Source organism: Lactuca sativa, chromosome 6 (genome assembly GCF_002870075.4).
Source record: "Lactuca sativa cultivar Salinas chromosome 6, Lsat_Salinas_v11, whole genome shotgun sequence".
NCBI classification, from domain to species: Eukaryota; Viridiplantae; Streptophyta; class Magnoliopsida; order Asterales; family Asteraceae; genus Lactuca; species Lactuca sativa.
This window is the reverse complement of record NC_056628.2, coordinates 199658446-199675276: the sequence shown is the minus strand read 5'-3', so window position 1 is coordinate 199675276 and position 16831 is coordinate 199658446. Positions and strand designations below refer to the sequence as shown.

The 16831-nt window shown below is 36.4% G+C and overlaps 1 protein-coding gene across 2 annotated transcripts; it reads left to right on the top strand.

Annotated features, from left to right (window-relative positions):
• Positions 1–2037: 2037 nt before the first annotated feature.
• On the top strand, positions 2038–3275 carry LOC111914068 (uncharacterized). Of its 2 annotated transcripts, none has more exons than XM_023909811.3 (2): positions 2038–2138; positions 2619–3275. In XM_023909811.3, the coding sequence occupies exon 2, from the start codon at positions 2637–2639 to the stop codon at positions 3258–3260; it is 624 nt and encodes a 207-aa protein (XP_023765579.1). In that variant the 5' UTR covers positions 2038–2138; positions 2619–2636; the 3' UTR covers positions 3261–3275. The 2 variants fall into 2 exon arrangements, with proteins under 2 accessions (XP_023765579.1, XP_052620474.1); XM_052764514.1 differs by lacking the exon at positions 2038–2138 and adding an exon at positions 2145–2257.
• Positions 3276–16831: the final 13556 nt, after the last annotated feature.

The following is a 16831-nucleotide window of genomic DNA, read 5'->3' as shown; positions in this document are numbered from 1 at the left end:
TTTCATTAATTGGCTTCCTTCTAATTTCAAAATTTCTAAATTAAGGTTTAATTAGTTTCCTTTGTTTATTTATCTAAATTATTTGTTTAATTAAAAAAAATAATTTAATTTTAATAATTCAATATATTTTTATTTTTTTCTTATAAATTCAAACTTCTCAAATGTTTAGAATTTCATATTTTTTTTTCTTTAAAATGTACCCATATCATATCATATATACTTATAAAGCTAGCATTTTTCCTTGAATCTCATGCATTTGAAACCCCCATAAAAATTTACACACCCCATGCATTTGAAACCTCCTATTTTAATGAATATCACTCAAAAGTCTCTTAATAATGATTAACAATTCAAAGGTTTTATAACTTATATAATATATTTAATAAATAATTAATGGATACTCTACTATAAAAAGGTCAATCTTTTTGAATAGACACACAAATAGAAATCACATACAAAATTCACAAAGAAAACAAGTTTAAAGTTTTTTTGTGTTGGTTTAAGGGCTTTGAACAATTTTTCAAGTCATGTTATTATGTTGAAGTTTTTAATTTGTAAGTTTCTTATATACTAATTCTTTTTTGTATTTCATTATATGTTGTGGTTGAAATTTTAATGTAATTAGATTAGATTCAAGTTATCGAACATATGTTATGGAAGGTGATATATATATATATATATATATATATATATATATATATATATATATATATATATATATATATATAATATTTAATTAACTATTGTATACATGTTTGTATATAAATATTGCTTCAAAACAATAATTAATTAAAACTCATGGATATGTCATATTATCCATATTATCCATGTAAGCATTTTTTAAAATGCAAATTGTCTATCTTATCATTTTATATTTTAGTATATGTGTAACATTTTAATTATAATAATAAGTGTTTTATTAAAAGTTTCTTTCACTTATTAATAATAACAAGTGGTTTTAAAATTAATAAGCAATAGTTATAAATAATAAAATCAAATTACATGGATATGTCATATTATCCATACAAGTCTCTTTTAAAATGCAAATTATCTATCTTATCACTTTATTATATAGTATATGTTTCACATTTTAATAATAATATTAAGTGTTTTTTAAAAATCTTCTTTAACTTATTATTAATAATAAGTGGTTTAAAGTTAATGAATAACAATTTTAAATGATAATAACATCAAATTATAAATTACATTTAGCTATCAATAAGTTGTATTTTAAATGAACATCATTATTGAAATTTGAAAATGATCGTATAAGTAAAAATATAATTAATCAATAATAATAATTGTTAAAAATAATAGTAAATAGATAATTATATTTAATTCTATTAATGAGGAATGTGGGTTGATGTCAATTTATATTATTGTTCAAAATAATAGAGATTTTATATATATATATATATATATATATATATATATATATATATATATATATATATATATATATATATATATATTAGTGTAAAAATATTATTTCAAAGTTAGTGTCAATAACATAACCATTTTAAGCATATATTTTTTTAATATTTTAACAATATATTTTTAATTTTCGCTGCGCAACGCGCGTGAATTCGTCTAGTAATATATATACATGAGTGTTACAAATAGTTTGACATTAAATATGTATAAATATCATAATACAAGCAACCTAATGTGATATATAAAATTGGGCCTAACATGGGTCTTATTGTAATCATTAATACATTAACATCCATGCAGTTGTCTGAAATAAATTGGACCATGAAATAAAAATAATAAAAACCTTCTGGTAAATATATGGGCATAAAACAAATTTGAATAACCAAAATTGAGAATAAAGTTTGATAGGATTAATCTATCAATCATTATAGAACAACGTTATATAAAAAATAAAAAAAAGATGCTATGATTGGTATCTACATCAACATTGTCAGTGTTATGTTACAAGTGTACATGATATAGGACTACTATTGTGAACTGAAAAAAAGTAGAATTGATATACATTTTTTTCTTTTTATTTTCAATATTTCATGGCTCCAAAATCACAAATCGTAATCAATTTTCCATGAAAATCCCGACCTCTATTTTTCACTCAAACAAAAAGGTGGCGGGGTGCCAATCGCTATATTTCCTCCGATTCTACGGTGAATAATCCTTCCACCCTCTTCAACTTCCTAAATTTCTCATAATATTTGATTAACATCGCGTGTTATGTTGTTAATCAATGTAATCTACATCCAATTTTGATTGTGATTGCATTTAGGTTGTCCAAAATTTTCATCTTTTTCCCTTCTTGTTTCTGATTGCGTTATGTTAATTTGAAATCGACGATAGCATTCGAATTCATTGCGTATGAACCCGTAGAAGATCTTGCTATCTCGATCGATGCATCATCACTAATTTCACGTTTCTTATCTAATTGATTAATCAACCATGCATTCTCAATTTCTCTCAAATTGATCTGATTATGTGTATTGCTGGATTTTGATAGTTTTACTTTCTGATTCATGCGATATTCATGATCGAAGAAGAGATTATAAATTTGTTGATTCTCGCTCTGGAAATTATTTATTTGTTCATGATCTTAATTCGATTTCTGTTGGGTGTCTGTTTTGAATTGACAGTAGTACTTGTGGTAGGAGATGTCCGGTGGGTTTGGGGAAGAGGCAAGCAGGCCAACAACCCAAAGCTCATCGTTCTCAAACAACAATGGCGATGGTGGAAACTTCGAGTGCAGCATATGCTTGGATTTAGCTCAAGATCCGGTGGTTACTTTATGTGGTCATCTCTTTTGCTGGCCTTGCATCTACAAATGGCTTCACATGCCTTCTCGTTCACAAGAATGCCCGATGTGTAAGGCCTCCATTGAAGAACAGAAATTGGTCCCTTTATACGGAAGAGGGAAGAATCCAGACGCGAGGTCTGAATCTGAATCAGTTCCAAATCGTCCCGCCGGTCAACGGCCGGAGACTTCCCGTCAACGAAATCGGAATGCGTATCATCATGTGCAACATCAACATGGATCTGGAATAATCGGTGGTTTTGGACCTGCGTTTACTGCGACTTATGGGAATTTTACGTTTTCATTTGGGGGTTTTATTCCGTCGATTTTCAGTCTTCATATGCATGCATTCAATGGACCGCATATGTATGGAAATGGAGCTCATGAACTCCGTCACCACAGAGATCATCATCATGAAGTATCGCCCCTTATTGTAATTGGTCTCCTGTTTCTATTTGCTCTACTTTGGGAACCCAATATCTGATTTTACATTTTTGTCCTTGAAAATATCTTACTATCTTCGATTTGTCACTAGCTCAGGTACAAGGGTATATATGTAACTTGACTCTCGTAGCTGTGTTTGATAATTCAAGAATTGTTTATATATATAGGAAAACATCAGATTGCTTTTCTGAACCTTCTCTTCTCACTTCTAATTTAAGTTATGACAACTTAAAAAAAACTTGAGTAATAAACTAGCCCCAATGTATCAAGCATAACCTAAGCATAAAGTTTTTTTTATTCATGATAATTACAAAATGTGTTTCCAGAAAATATGAACTCATAAAGTTGATACAAAACAGAGTTTGAGTAAATTATTAAATTTGTCTCTATGGTTTGATCAAAATTGCACGTTTAGTTCCTAATCTTTTTTTTTTGCATTTGGATGGTCCTTATGGTTTGATTGTGTTACGTTTTTCGTTCCTTATATACATAAAGTTAGGGACCAAACATGTAATTTTGACCAAACCATAGGGATGAAAAACGTAACAAAATCAAACCACAGGGACGATCCGAGTGGAAAAAAAAAAGATTAGAGACCAAACGTATAATTTTGACTAAACCATAGGGATGGTTTCAATAATTTACTCTACAAAACATTTGTTTACACTAAGAACTTTTGGCTTCGACTGTGATCTCCCACGGCTATATTCTATTCTTGTCAACGGAAATTGGTAAAAGAAGAGAAGAGATAAATATGTTAAGTTGGTTTCCATCAAACAAGAGATTCTCGATGTGGATGATATGTTCAATAAGGTTTAAATTTTACTTACTCCAAACCAATATATAAATTGAAACAATTTTTCAAACACCCGAAGTATGTTCTTCATTATAGTGATCAGGGCCGGCCCAAGGGTTGGGCGAGCTGGGCCACAGCCCAGGGCAGCAACACGTAAGGGGCAGCAGTTTAAAGTCTACATGTTATACATAACATGTGAATTTGACCCACTTTTTTTATCAAGGTAGAACGTATACTAGAAATACAAGTCATGTCTAGGGCATCGCCGAATCAGCTTGAAGCAGGCGGCAAAAGAAAATAATTACAAATCTAGTTTAGAAGACGAGGAGATGGCACATCTTCATGCCATTTCAGAAAACGAGGAGACGGCTCTTGTTGCATTGAAATCCAGAATCTATTGCAACAAGCTAGCATAGAATCAGTTTCGATTGTGATTCCTGTTTTCGAGTTCTTAAAACTAACATTCTTAAGTTTTCTAATTTATGATTCTAATTCAATCATTAAATCCCGTTTCTTCTTTCAATTCTGAAATTTTCATGAGTTTTCTAAATTTTTATTTTGCTTACCGTGTGATTTTGCTGACTAGCTTTGTGATTATGTTGACTACCTTCATGTAATTATCAATATCCATATCTTCTAATTGGTTGTGTTTAGACCTTTTTAATCCCCAACATCTGATTAGTTGTGTTTTGATTGGATGCTTATTGAGTAAATTCTACATTTTTTGGAGTTCAAACAACCAAAGACTAAGTGATTTATTCTCTTTTTGGAGTTAAACATCTAACAGGTAAGTTTTTCGATTCCTATCTCTAATGTTTTTCCATTGTTCTTAGAACTCGAGGTGCAGTTATGTTTTTTATGTTGAGAGAACACTGCATGAATATTTGTTGTGTTTGGTGTTAGGATTTATGTCGTTTTGATATTGAATGAATAGCTATTTTGCTTCCAAAGTTTGTTTTGTATGGCTTCAAATAGTTTGGTTTGAACTTCTTTAAAGCCTTTAAAAATTTATGCAATTTTTTTCTCAAATTTTCATTATTCTTATATTAATATGTCTAATGAAGCAATATAGGTAATTACAATTCCTATAAATTTATAAGCTTATTGTAGTGTGAAGATATGGTTGAAGTAACTAATGCAGGACAATTGGATCCTGAACATCTTTTGAAGAAACAAAAAGAGAATGAAGAATGTGCTTAAGAAAAGAAACAAGAAAATCAGCTCTAAAGGAAGGACAATGCTGCTAACAAGAAACACATAGTTGATCATCAATGGAGTCAAATAATGTCTAAAGATGTTGTCAATTAGTCATATGCCTCTTTTCATAATATTTATATTTAATTGCTTATGTACATTGATTTGAATTTAAATTTAGCAAACAAAGTAAAGTCAGTTAAAACATGAAGCAAGATTGGATAGCAGATCTAATGTGAACCTAAAACTAAAGATGTTCATCATTCCGATCTATGAGTGGGTGTTATCATTGATTTAGAAATGTTTATTATCGAATTTTGGTTTTATTTATTATTGGAAATCATAAAGTAATTGATGTATTTGCTTCAAAGAATGTATGAATTGTTTAGGCGATTTTTGCAACATTTTACATGAATTTTGGTTAATTAAAAAATTTTACGAAAACTTTTGTTTTATAAATTTTTGTTGTTTGTGTATTGTGTGTTTGACGACACAAACAAATGGGCATTAATATTAGACTCGCCCAGGGCATCATGGACCAATGGACCGGCCCTGATAGTGATCAAACATTTCATTCCGTTTTTGGAACTGTAATTGTCGTTATCATTTCATCAATGAGAATTACATTCTCTTGAATCCGATTGTTTTGAATATTTTTTGTACACTATCTTATAAAAAAATTTCAAATACCCTTTCCTACGATCCTCTTGGGACCAACACATATGATGTTTCTTGAACGTGTTGGTGTTATTAAGGTCAAAGTTTGTTGGAAGAATACTTTTTTTGCATGACATTTCGAGGGTCAAGCAAGTTTAGGAAAGCCATTGACAAGATGCTAGTATTTTCGTTTTTAAGGAATTAACGTGGTAAAAAATAGTACAATACAAGTTCCAAGAGTTTCTATTAAATCTTTTGACATCTAAGGTACATCTGAATTAACATTAGTGGTGGACATCTCCCAAGAACGTTAGTACCAACACACCTCTAAATGTCTGTTTTTGATGTTTTACTTCTATTATTAAGATTCTTTTTATGTGAGAAGTACCTAAGCTACATAATCAAATCAAATTTGTGACTTTGACCTCTTTTGTTTGTTATAGCTCTTTCATCCGTGATATTTTGAAGAATGTACAAAGTACATTGGTTGCTATCTATGTTGGTTTCATGGAAGTGATTATATACTATGTGTAGTGTTTGTTTGTTTGCGAAAGTAATTCACAATTTTCAATCAAAGGGATAAATATAATGTTTTTTTATTTCTTATTTTTGGAAATTATCATCCTACCTTAATCTAATGAGAGGCTAGATTATTGTGAATGTGTTGGGCAAAACTAGTTGTAGTTGTAGTCGGTAGAGTAGCTTTAATATATATGTGTAAACGGTCAACAAAAGTATTTAAGTTTTTTAAAGATGTAAAATAACATAAAATATACAAGCTTCTAAAAGTTTTCAAAAGTTATTTAAAGTAGTTTTTTGAATTTTTTTGTTTAAACTAAAAGATTAAGCTCATACACCTCAAAGAAACTTTTTCTTTAATTCGATTTTTTTCTTAAAAGATAAAGATAAAAGTTTCTATAAGTTTCAAAAGTTGTTTGCCACAAAAAAGATGTATGTGATATGAAAAAAGTAATTGATGGTATTTGCATGTTTGTCTTCATCTTAATGGCCATTTCTTTGTGTAGATTCTTGTGGCATTTGGACACATTATATATGATGCATTTGTCTATGTTCCCTTTCAGGTACACAATCATCCCAGAGACTGTTCATGTTCATGTTCATGTTTCAAGAACCCATAACCTTTAATTTGTTTACATAATCGATGCAAAGTTGGCTAAGGTAAAGAGTTCCCTGATGATTAGTAACTATTTGAGTACAAGTTGAACTTGAAGGGTTTACCACTTTACCTTATCATATGTGCCCCACCCCACAACTTCACCCCTCGACTTTTTATAATTTGGATTTTGGGCACTGCCACATGGGGATAGTGCTGATGATATCTGGCTGTCCAAGAGTACTCCAAGCTTGTGTTGTCTTTATTTCCCATCAATAAAGTGTTCTCAAGTGGAATAATGAATAAAAGTTTATGAGAAAATGACTACATACCTAATAGAAATATAAAATAAAGTGTTAATCATAAAAATGATAAAAACAAAATAGAAAACTTAATCACAATACAATCACAATTCTATTATTTTCATTAAATAACCATTTATTTCATGTAGTCGTATGCACCACCGTATTATTCGTGAAAAAGACATTTTTTTGTGAAATTTACTTTTTCGGTGTATATATATATATATATATATATATATATATATATATATATATATATATATATATATATATATTTATTATTATTATTATTTTTTGCAAAACATAGAATTTGTGAAATTGGGTAAAATTAATAGTTTTATAGAGCCATCTGAATGGTCCTTACTTACGTACCTTGCGTAAGGATGATGTGGCCGTGCCATGTAATAATAGGCGTAAATGTGGTGTGGAGTGAAGCCACTTAACAAAGCTTCACGGAAGCATTTTTTTTTCTCTTTTTCTTATATATATATATATATATATATATATATATATATATATATATATATATATATATATATATATATATATATATATATATTAATGGTTTTATAAATAATGTTTCACTGTTCATTACTTGAATAACAAGCAAATTAATGAGTTTTTGAGATTTACACTCTATGTAGTTAGTACATCCTGTGCTACTACGAGAACAAATGTTGATTTAACCTATAGGTTGCCCTCTTGTAACTACACACACAACACATGCATGCACATAAGCGACTGTTGCAATTTTTTTTTTACTATAAATCGTTCTTTTATTAAGTGTTTGAAGCATATAATATTTAACACATATTAATTATATGTGGTTTTTAGTTGTTGCTTTAACAATGTATCTTATATTGGTAGGTGAAAGAACTTTTGGACGTTCAAATCTCATTCAAAATATTTGAAAGTAATTTAAAGGGAACTAAAAGATAGCTAGACTAGTGTACTTTTTTTTGGCAATTATTATATAGTTAAAGTACTATATACGAGTATTAATTATCAAAGATTAGCACATACAAATCCTTAAATTTTGGTCCTCACATTTCTTGAAACATTGCACCATTTCATAAAGGGTGCAAATGTTGAGATTTAGTGTTATAAATACCAACCATTGCACCAATTTATGATAGGTGCAACTAATACTATTCAATATATGATGTTGGTGATTTTAGTGTCACCAGAACATTTTGCGTAGTTGGAAGAAGAACATTGTAATGTTTGTTCCAGGTATCATTTATTTTTTTAAAATTTTTAGGGTTTTGCACTGAGACTCGACGAGTAGAGATCGATATTGGACGTGGGACTCAAGGTTTACTCGACGAGTTGGACGACCCATACTTGACGAGTAGACACTGTAAAGGAAAACACTAATTTTTCGGGTTTAGTACCATATTTAAATAACTTAACCATTAGGGTTGGCCTCCTTACCAACCTCCTTACTTAGAGAAACCCTAGAACCACCTCCCCTTCTTGTTCATTGAAGTTTTGAGTGTTGTGGTGTGATTTTTGAAGGAATTCTTGAAGAGAGAAGTAGCAATCTTGGAGGAGTGATCTTGGATCTAGAAACTCTACATCAAGGGCTGCATTTTGAAGGTATAAAGCCATAACCTTGACATGTAGTGTTTTAGATCTCATCTTTTGGTAGTTTAGGGCTTATTTTGGAACTTTGGGTTGGATGTCTCAAGATAAGAGGTTTCCAGAGGTTAGGAGTGTAGATCTGTCCTCTATAAAACCTTTAAAGGATTAAAGTTGCAAACTTTAATAGCCTCCATGTCCTATTCATGCATTATGTCCACAATGAAGGCTAAAATGGATATTGGAGAGTATTTCACACATGCATGGACGTAAAGTTAGAAACTTTACGTGATTTGTCCACCCTTGGACATCCGATCTGTGTTTTGGGTCGATGGGATGTGAGTTTAAAGGCTTAATGAGTCAAGACCTTCCTTAAAGGAGCTAGGGTTTGAGTCTAATGCATATTAGATGGTCTTTGGGTGTAAAGTTGGAAACTTTACCCTTCTAGACGTATCTATGGTTAAGGATATGTTGTATGGAGCTTTGGATTCGACTGAAAGGACCGATTATGTTAAGACAATGGAAAACTCGATGATTTGCCCTAGCAACTGAACGAGTTGGATCGGGTTTTCCCGTTTTCGGTCTGGAAAGTAACCTCGACGAGTTGATAAGATAACCCGGCGAGTTGGATCGGGTTTTTCCCGTTTTCAGTCTGACGAGTAACTCGGCGAGTTGATGAGACAACTCGACGAATTGGTTAGGGTTTTCCCCGGTTTTTTGAACACTGAAGGGCCTCGACGAGTTGCTAGATGCACTCGACGAGTTGGGTCAACATTGACTGTTGACCTTGATTGTTGACATTGACTTTGACCACGGTTGACCAAGTTTTACTTGGAGGGTATTTTTGGTATTTTGGAATCTTGACCAAACTAGTCACATGATAATTTTAGGCACTTGAGTTGGAGCTACGCATTGGGACTTATCCGATCTTATCTTATCTTATCTTATCAGTTCAAGATTCTTGAGAGGTGAGAAGGCACCAAGGCCGACCCATTTAGTTAGTTATAGTGTTTACGGTGGATTCACTACTGTTATTTCTGGTATGTATGTATATGAGAATGTGCTAGTACTTATTTAGTACTGTTATGTCTGTCATACATACATGATCCTCGAGAGCCCCATCTTCACTCTCTCAAACAGATTCTAAGTTATGTTCAAGGCACTCTTGACCATGGGCTCCTACGACAGAAAACAGTGGTGTTGCCAACACCGGTGCTGAAATCTCTTGGCACTGGAACCTTCTTCTTGAGCTTCGTTGTCCTACGCCAAAAGCAACCATTGTATATTGTGACAATGTCAGTGCGGTCTACATGTTAACCAACCCAATTCAACACCAAATAATAAAACATATTGAAATCGACATTCACTTTGTTCGAGACAAAGTTGCTATCGGCCATATATGAATTCTTCATATTCCATCCGCCTCTCAGTATGCCGATATCTTCACCAAAGGTCTACCCACCAGCTTATTCTCAGATTTTAGCTCCGGTTCATACGTCTGTCATTTACCTCTCGATCAAATTGTCGGGAGATGTTTGTGTATATTGTATACATGTGTATATTAGCCTAATATTAGAATTATTGTAATCAGACCAACAACCTTGTAGATTGATTTCCATGCAATAATACACCCAATTCCCAGGTTTACGATATTCTTAGAGTTATTTCCCTTTTTCTTCGATACCACAATATAGGTCTGACAATCGTGTCATGGTGGGTCAAAATATACCAACCCAAACATGACCCATTTAACTATACATTTCATGAGTTGGCGGGTCACATGTTTGCGGGTTTGGAACATAAACCCATATATGACCCTTCAACCCACTTATTTATATGGGTTTACAGGTTGGCGGGTTCGTAGGTTAGATTTAGGTTTGTGTGTAACACCGTAAAATTTGAACAATTTTTCACTTTTGAAAAACCATAAAATATCATTCACAATCATTTTAAAAACATTGTATCAGCATTGTATCAGTACAAAACCCCACGATCAGAATATATAAACTCCAATGTGCGTGTGTACGAATCATGCCGACACCTTCCCGCGCTCATCACTAGTACCTGAAACACATAACACAACAACTATAAGCATAAATGCTTAGTGAGTTCCCCAAACTACCGCATACAACACATACGCCACTCGAGGCTATAATACGACCCTCCGGTCGATGTGTCTCAGCGGGACCCTCCAGTCCCGTAGCTCGTTGGACCCTCTGGCCCGGTTATAGCTCGTTGGGCCCTCCGGCCCGGTCTGTATCGTTGGACCCTTCGGTCCGGTCTATATCGTCATACAACATACATATAACACATAGCACATAATCTCATACATAACACATAAGACCCTCTAGTCCACACATAATACCGCTCTAGGTAACGTATAGTGAGAAGACTCACCTTAGGTATCTCTGTAAGTCTCTGACCCGGTAGGAATGTGATCTAGCCTCCGCCTAATCACACAAAGTAATACTCTCATAAATACCACTATACTCAACCCTAAAAGTCAACAAAAGTCAACGGTCAAACTTTGACCCGACTCGTCGAGTTATTTGGGCGACTCGGCGAGTCTACACGTGTCCACTGACTCTCTTAGTCCCTCTCTTGGCACGTCGAGTACTTCCCCTGAATCAACGAGTCACACCTGGCATGAATCGCGGGGCCACCCCGACTCAACTCGCCGAGTCTCAAGAACAACTCGGTGAGTTCGGCCTTGAACTCTAGTCCCCCCTAACTCTCCCTGACTCTCCGAGTTATTCCCCAACTCGGCAAGTCTACTCACTGAGTGATTTACGGGAAACCCTCATCTTACTCGCCGAGTCTGTTCTTCGGACTCGGCGAGTTCATGCCATGCACAAACTCCATACAACTCCCGAGGTCAGATCTGTTCCATACATTCATAGATCTGGCCTTCCCAAGCATGATAATCACGTAAAGTTCAGACCTTGACACTCATATAACATCTAAATGGTCTAACTTGGTGATTTAGCCCCAAAAATGACATCCCAAGCTCATGGCTCCCAAAATGACTCATAAAGCTCCAAGGGTTAAGGTCTCTGGACCTCTTTGGGTCCAGATCCAAGACATAGACTCGATAAGGGACCAAATGCTCCACTTATCCAACCTCTAAAAGGGTTAGAAAACCCTAACACTAAGAATCAACACCAAAACTAAAGAAGGTCCGAACAAAATACCTCAATGTGGTCTCTAAGAACTCATAAATCACCAAAATCGCACCTCCTTCAGCCTCCTCTTGCCTTGGTCACCTCCCTCTTGCAAAAACACCAACAAAAGGATCAAGAATGGCCCCTCCTTCCTCACAAAACGCTCTAAATCTCTTAGGGTTTCTCTCTGGGGTTTGGTGGCCGCAAATGACGGCCCTAAGGGCCTTTAAATAGGTCTCAAACCCTGGAAATTAGGGTTTCATTAAACAGTGTGGACTCGCTGATTCCACTCATGAACTCGCCGAGTCCAGCTATGAACCCGGATAAGAATCCGCGACCATACTCGGCGAGTTTAAACACCAACTCGTCGAGTCTCCTCACAACTTCCAAAATATAAAGAATAAAATATAATAATTGAAAATCCTGATGTTACAATTCTCCCCCACTAGAATCAGATTTCGCCCTCGAAGTCTCATTCTGCAAACAACTATGGATGTTGCTCCCGCATCTCATGCTCCGGTTCCCAAGTTAACTCTGACCCTTTCCGATGCTGCCACTGGACCTGAACCAGAGGCACCTCCTTGTTCCTCAAAACCTTGATCTTCCGATCCCTAATCGCCACCGGTCTCTCAACATAATTCAGGCTCGCATCCACCTGAATATCTTCTAATGGTACCACTGCCGACTCGTCGGCTATACACTTTCGCAGTTGCGACACGTGGAAAGTGTCATGAATCTGACCCAACTCTGCTGGTAACTCAAAACGGTAGGCTACCCTGCCTACCCTCGCGATCACCCTGAAAGGACCAATATATCGGGGCCCCAACTTGCCCCTCTTCCTCAATCGAATCACTCCTTTCCAAGGAGAGACCTTCAGGAGCACGAAGTCGCCGACCTGAAACTCGAGCTCGGACCGGCGACTGTCCGTATAAATCTTCTGACGACTCTGAGCGGTCAACAACCTCTGTCTGACCTGTTGGATCTGCTCTGTCGTCTGAAGCACAATCTCGGTACTACCCATCTCATGCTGCCCTATTTTTCCCCAGCAAATAGGGGTCCGACACCTCCTCCCATACAACAGCTCAAAGGGCGGCATGCCAATGCTCGAATGATGGCTGTTGTTGTAAGAAAACTCTGCCAAGGGCAAATATGTGTCCCAACTCCCGCCGAAATCCAACATGCATGCTCGGAGCATGTCCTCGAGTGTCTAAATCGTCCGCTCACTCTGCCCGTCAGTCTGTGGGTGGTATGCAGTACTAAAATGCAGTTTCGTACCCAATTCCTCATGAAACTTCTTCCAGAATCTGGAAGTGAAACGTACATCTCGATCTGAGACAATCGAGATCGGCACTCCATGCCGTGATACCACCTCTCTCACGTACATCTCTGCCAACCTCTCCGCGGAAGAGCTCTCACTGATGGCCAGGAAGTGAGCACTCTTCATCAACCTGTCCACAATCACCCAAATTGCATCGACACCCCTCGCGGTCCTTGGCAATTTGGTGATGAAATCCATGGTAATTTGTTTCAATTTCCACTCAGGAATCTCTAATGGTTGCAGATTACCATGTGGACGCTGGTGCTCGACCTTAACCCTGCGACAGGTCAAGCATCTCTCTACAAACCATGCGACATCCTTCTTCATACAACGCCACCAATATTCCTTTTTCAGGTCCAAATACATCTTAGTGGCCCCGGGATGGATCGAGAATTTCGATCGATGAGCCTCTTCCATCAAAATGGTATGCGTTCCGCCCACGGACGGTACCCATGTCTGACCCTGAAATGTCATAAGCCCCCGGTTATCGGTAACGAATTCCGATACCAGCCCGACAACTCGCTCTCTCTTCTAGCTTTCTTGTAACACCCAAAGTCAGGAAGGCCAAGAAAGGAAAGGAAACCCTAATTTTAAGGGACGACTCGGCGAGTCCGAGCGGGATTCGGGTCGAGGAGTAAGTGACCGACTCGGTGAGTCGGCCAAGGAGACTCGACGAGTCTGGTCTGTACGAGGAAAACCCTAAATTCGGGACTTGGAGCCTATTTAAGTGCCTCATTCTCTTCCCTAGGGTTCCTTTACTGCCTCTCTAACCCAGAATACCAAACCCTAGCCGCCATATCCATTGTGGAGCCAATTATTGCCTTGAAGAGTGCATGAAAGCTTGGAGAAGGAAGAAGAATCTTGAAGGTGCAAGAAGGGGGCTATAGATCTGCGATTGGGAAGATATTTCTGAACATTTGGAGGTAATAACTAGTTCTTGGACTCCTTTGCACCTAGATCTATGTGTGAGTTTTGGGGCTTTTAGCCATGATTAGTATCCATTTGAGTTAGAATCCAGATCTGAAGTTGCTACTTCGGATCTAAGCATATTTTGGCCTTGTGAAGCATAAAGTATCTGCCCTTGAGTTGATTTTGGAGCCTCTTTGCCTTAAACCCTAGTTTATGGTGTATTTAGCCTAGATCTCCTTCTCTACACGTAAAGTTTGCAACTTTACGTGAGGAATAGGCTTGGGAAGGGTAGATCTACAGTTTGGAGTCCATGCATGACTCAAAAGTCCTCTGCATGTATGAAGATCTGAATGGACTCGGCGAGTCCTTTGAGTGGACTCGGCGAGTAGCATGAAGATTAGGAGGAACTCGACGAGTGGGATGAACAACTCGTCGAATCAGATGAATTTGGGCAGGAACTCGGTGAGTTGGAAGAACAACTCGGTGAGTCTGTTGAAGGTTGTCTTGGACTCGGCGAGTCAGGTCGCGAAACCCCAAACCCTTCGAGTTGAGACTCGAATCAGTGAGTCGAGTGGAGAATCGGTGAGTCGGACAGGTCAGGACTCGGAAATCGGTAGACTCGGCGAGTCATGGACTGACTCGGCGAGTCAAGTCGCGAATGGAAGGACTCTGAGCTTATGAACTCGGCGAGTCGGTAGGCAGACTCGGTGAGTAGGGTTGACCTGGGAGGTTGACTTTGACCAGGACTTTGACCTTGACCAGAGTTGACTTGGTTGACTGTCGGGGGTCAGTTAGACTAAGTGTTGCATTGATATTGGTAGCTTGGGGAGCTAGCGGAGCAGCGGTTCAGGGAATTATCGGTCAGCATCCAGAGGGGTTATCAACAAGTTCAGCAAGCGCAGGTGAGTTTCCTTTTTGTGTGAATGGGTCTACGGCCACAATGTCGGCCCATGTAGTTATGAGTAGAAGACCCGAGGGTTAGCCCTAGGCATAGTATACTAGTATGATATTCAGGACGAGTTCCAATGATAGCGGGCGGGTGCCCAATGAATGGTTTATGTGATAGTTTATACTTGTATTCTGTGTGATACTTGTATGTGCCTGGTAAGGAGGTGAGTGTGGGCGAGGTCCCGTATCTCACCAATAGCAGAGTGTGGATGGTGTTCCACATCTCATTAGCAACAGATCAGGGGTGAGGCCCAAGTTAGGGAAAGAGTGAGTGTGGGCTGGGCCCGTATCTCACTATCAGTAGGAGCATGGACGGGGTTCCATGACTCATCAGTAGCAGGACAAGAGCGAGGCCCAAGATAGGCGAGGCCTTTGGACATGATATGTTAGTATGTGTTTAGCTTATGTGTTGTGATATGTTTTTGTGCTATGATGTGTGTAAAACTCACTTAGTTTTAATCCTACTTTAATTATCAAATAACACACAAAAGGCAGTGAACCTATCAATTGTGGTATAGCTAAATAAGCAGGGTATCGAACACAGGGAACGGCAAATTAAATTAAAAACTAATTCTATCCAAATTACTTTAGCAATTAAGGGTTTTTCTCTAGTTTTACAAGACTAGAAACTTATTAAACAAAACTAATGCAAGGCTAGAAAAGAACAAATTAACTAGATTCAATAATGGGAAAGAAACTTCTGTTTAGTTCAACTCGGTTAACTTTATGGTTGCTTTTAAGGTAATAGTGCAATGGATTAATTCTTTCGTTGGTTACCGATTCAAGTGATTAAGTTGTGTTCACTACCCTAATCCTTAGCAAATAAACTAATTCAAACAGTGGCCAATTGCTTAACTTAATTATATTTACTAGATTAATTATTCGGGTTAAGTTAGACTTGCAATAGCTAATTAAATTGTTATTTTTAATTAACCTCTTGTTCAATAGTCATCTTACAAGCTTGCACATGAATTTACTCAATTTACTTATTAATCCTAGTTTCATATTCATTAATCCTAGACATATGATTTAGTGGTCACTTATCATATGAGGTCGATAATTAATAGATGTTCATGCTAATTAACTATCTTCCTATTAACAGAAAATAAACTAATTCATACACAAGGTTCTTTAGCAAGCTAAAATAACAATTAATCACCAACTTAGAATTAATCCTACCAATCAATCAAACCATATTGTCAACTTTGTATCCCCAAACAGAAGTATAAAGAAATTAGTTCATAACTAAGGTGAATAACAGCAAACAAATAAGTTCAAGTTGCTTAATCATATTGACAAAACAAGAGAATTAAGTAGAATGATGAAATTACGCCTTAATTACTCCCGGAATTGGATTCTAGCTTCTTTGGTCGACTTCTAGGGTTCTTCTGGCTTCTTATTCGCAGCTTAACACCTCTGAAACTTCCCAGAATTCTCTTCTTTTTCGCATTAAAGAGTTATCTTTATATATGCATACCGACTCGTCGAGTCATATGGCGACTCGTCGAGTCCCTCTCACATTAGTCGTAACCTGATAACTGTCTTGACTTCCGAATGCTTATCTCTCTGAATCTTCGACCGGACTCGTCGAGTCAAGAGATAACTCCACGAGTAGAAGCCTTATTTTGGCT

Excerpts from the sequence above, each read along its gene's own strand:
- LOC111914068 (XM_023909811.3), top strand. The coding sequence starts at position 2,637 with ATGTCCGGTGGGTTTGGGGAAGAGGCAAGCAGGCCAACAACCCAAAGC.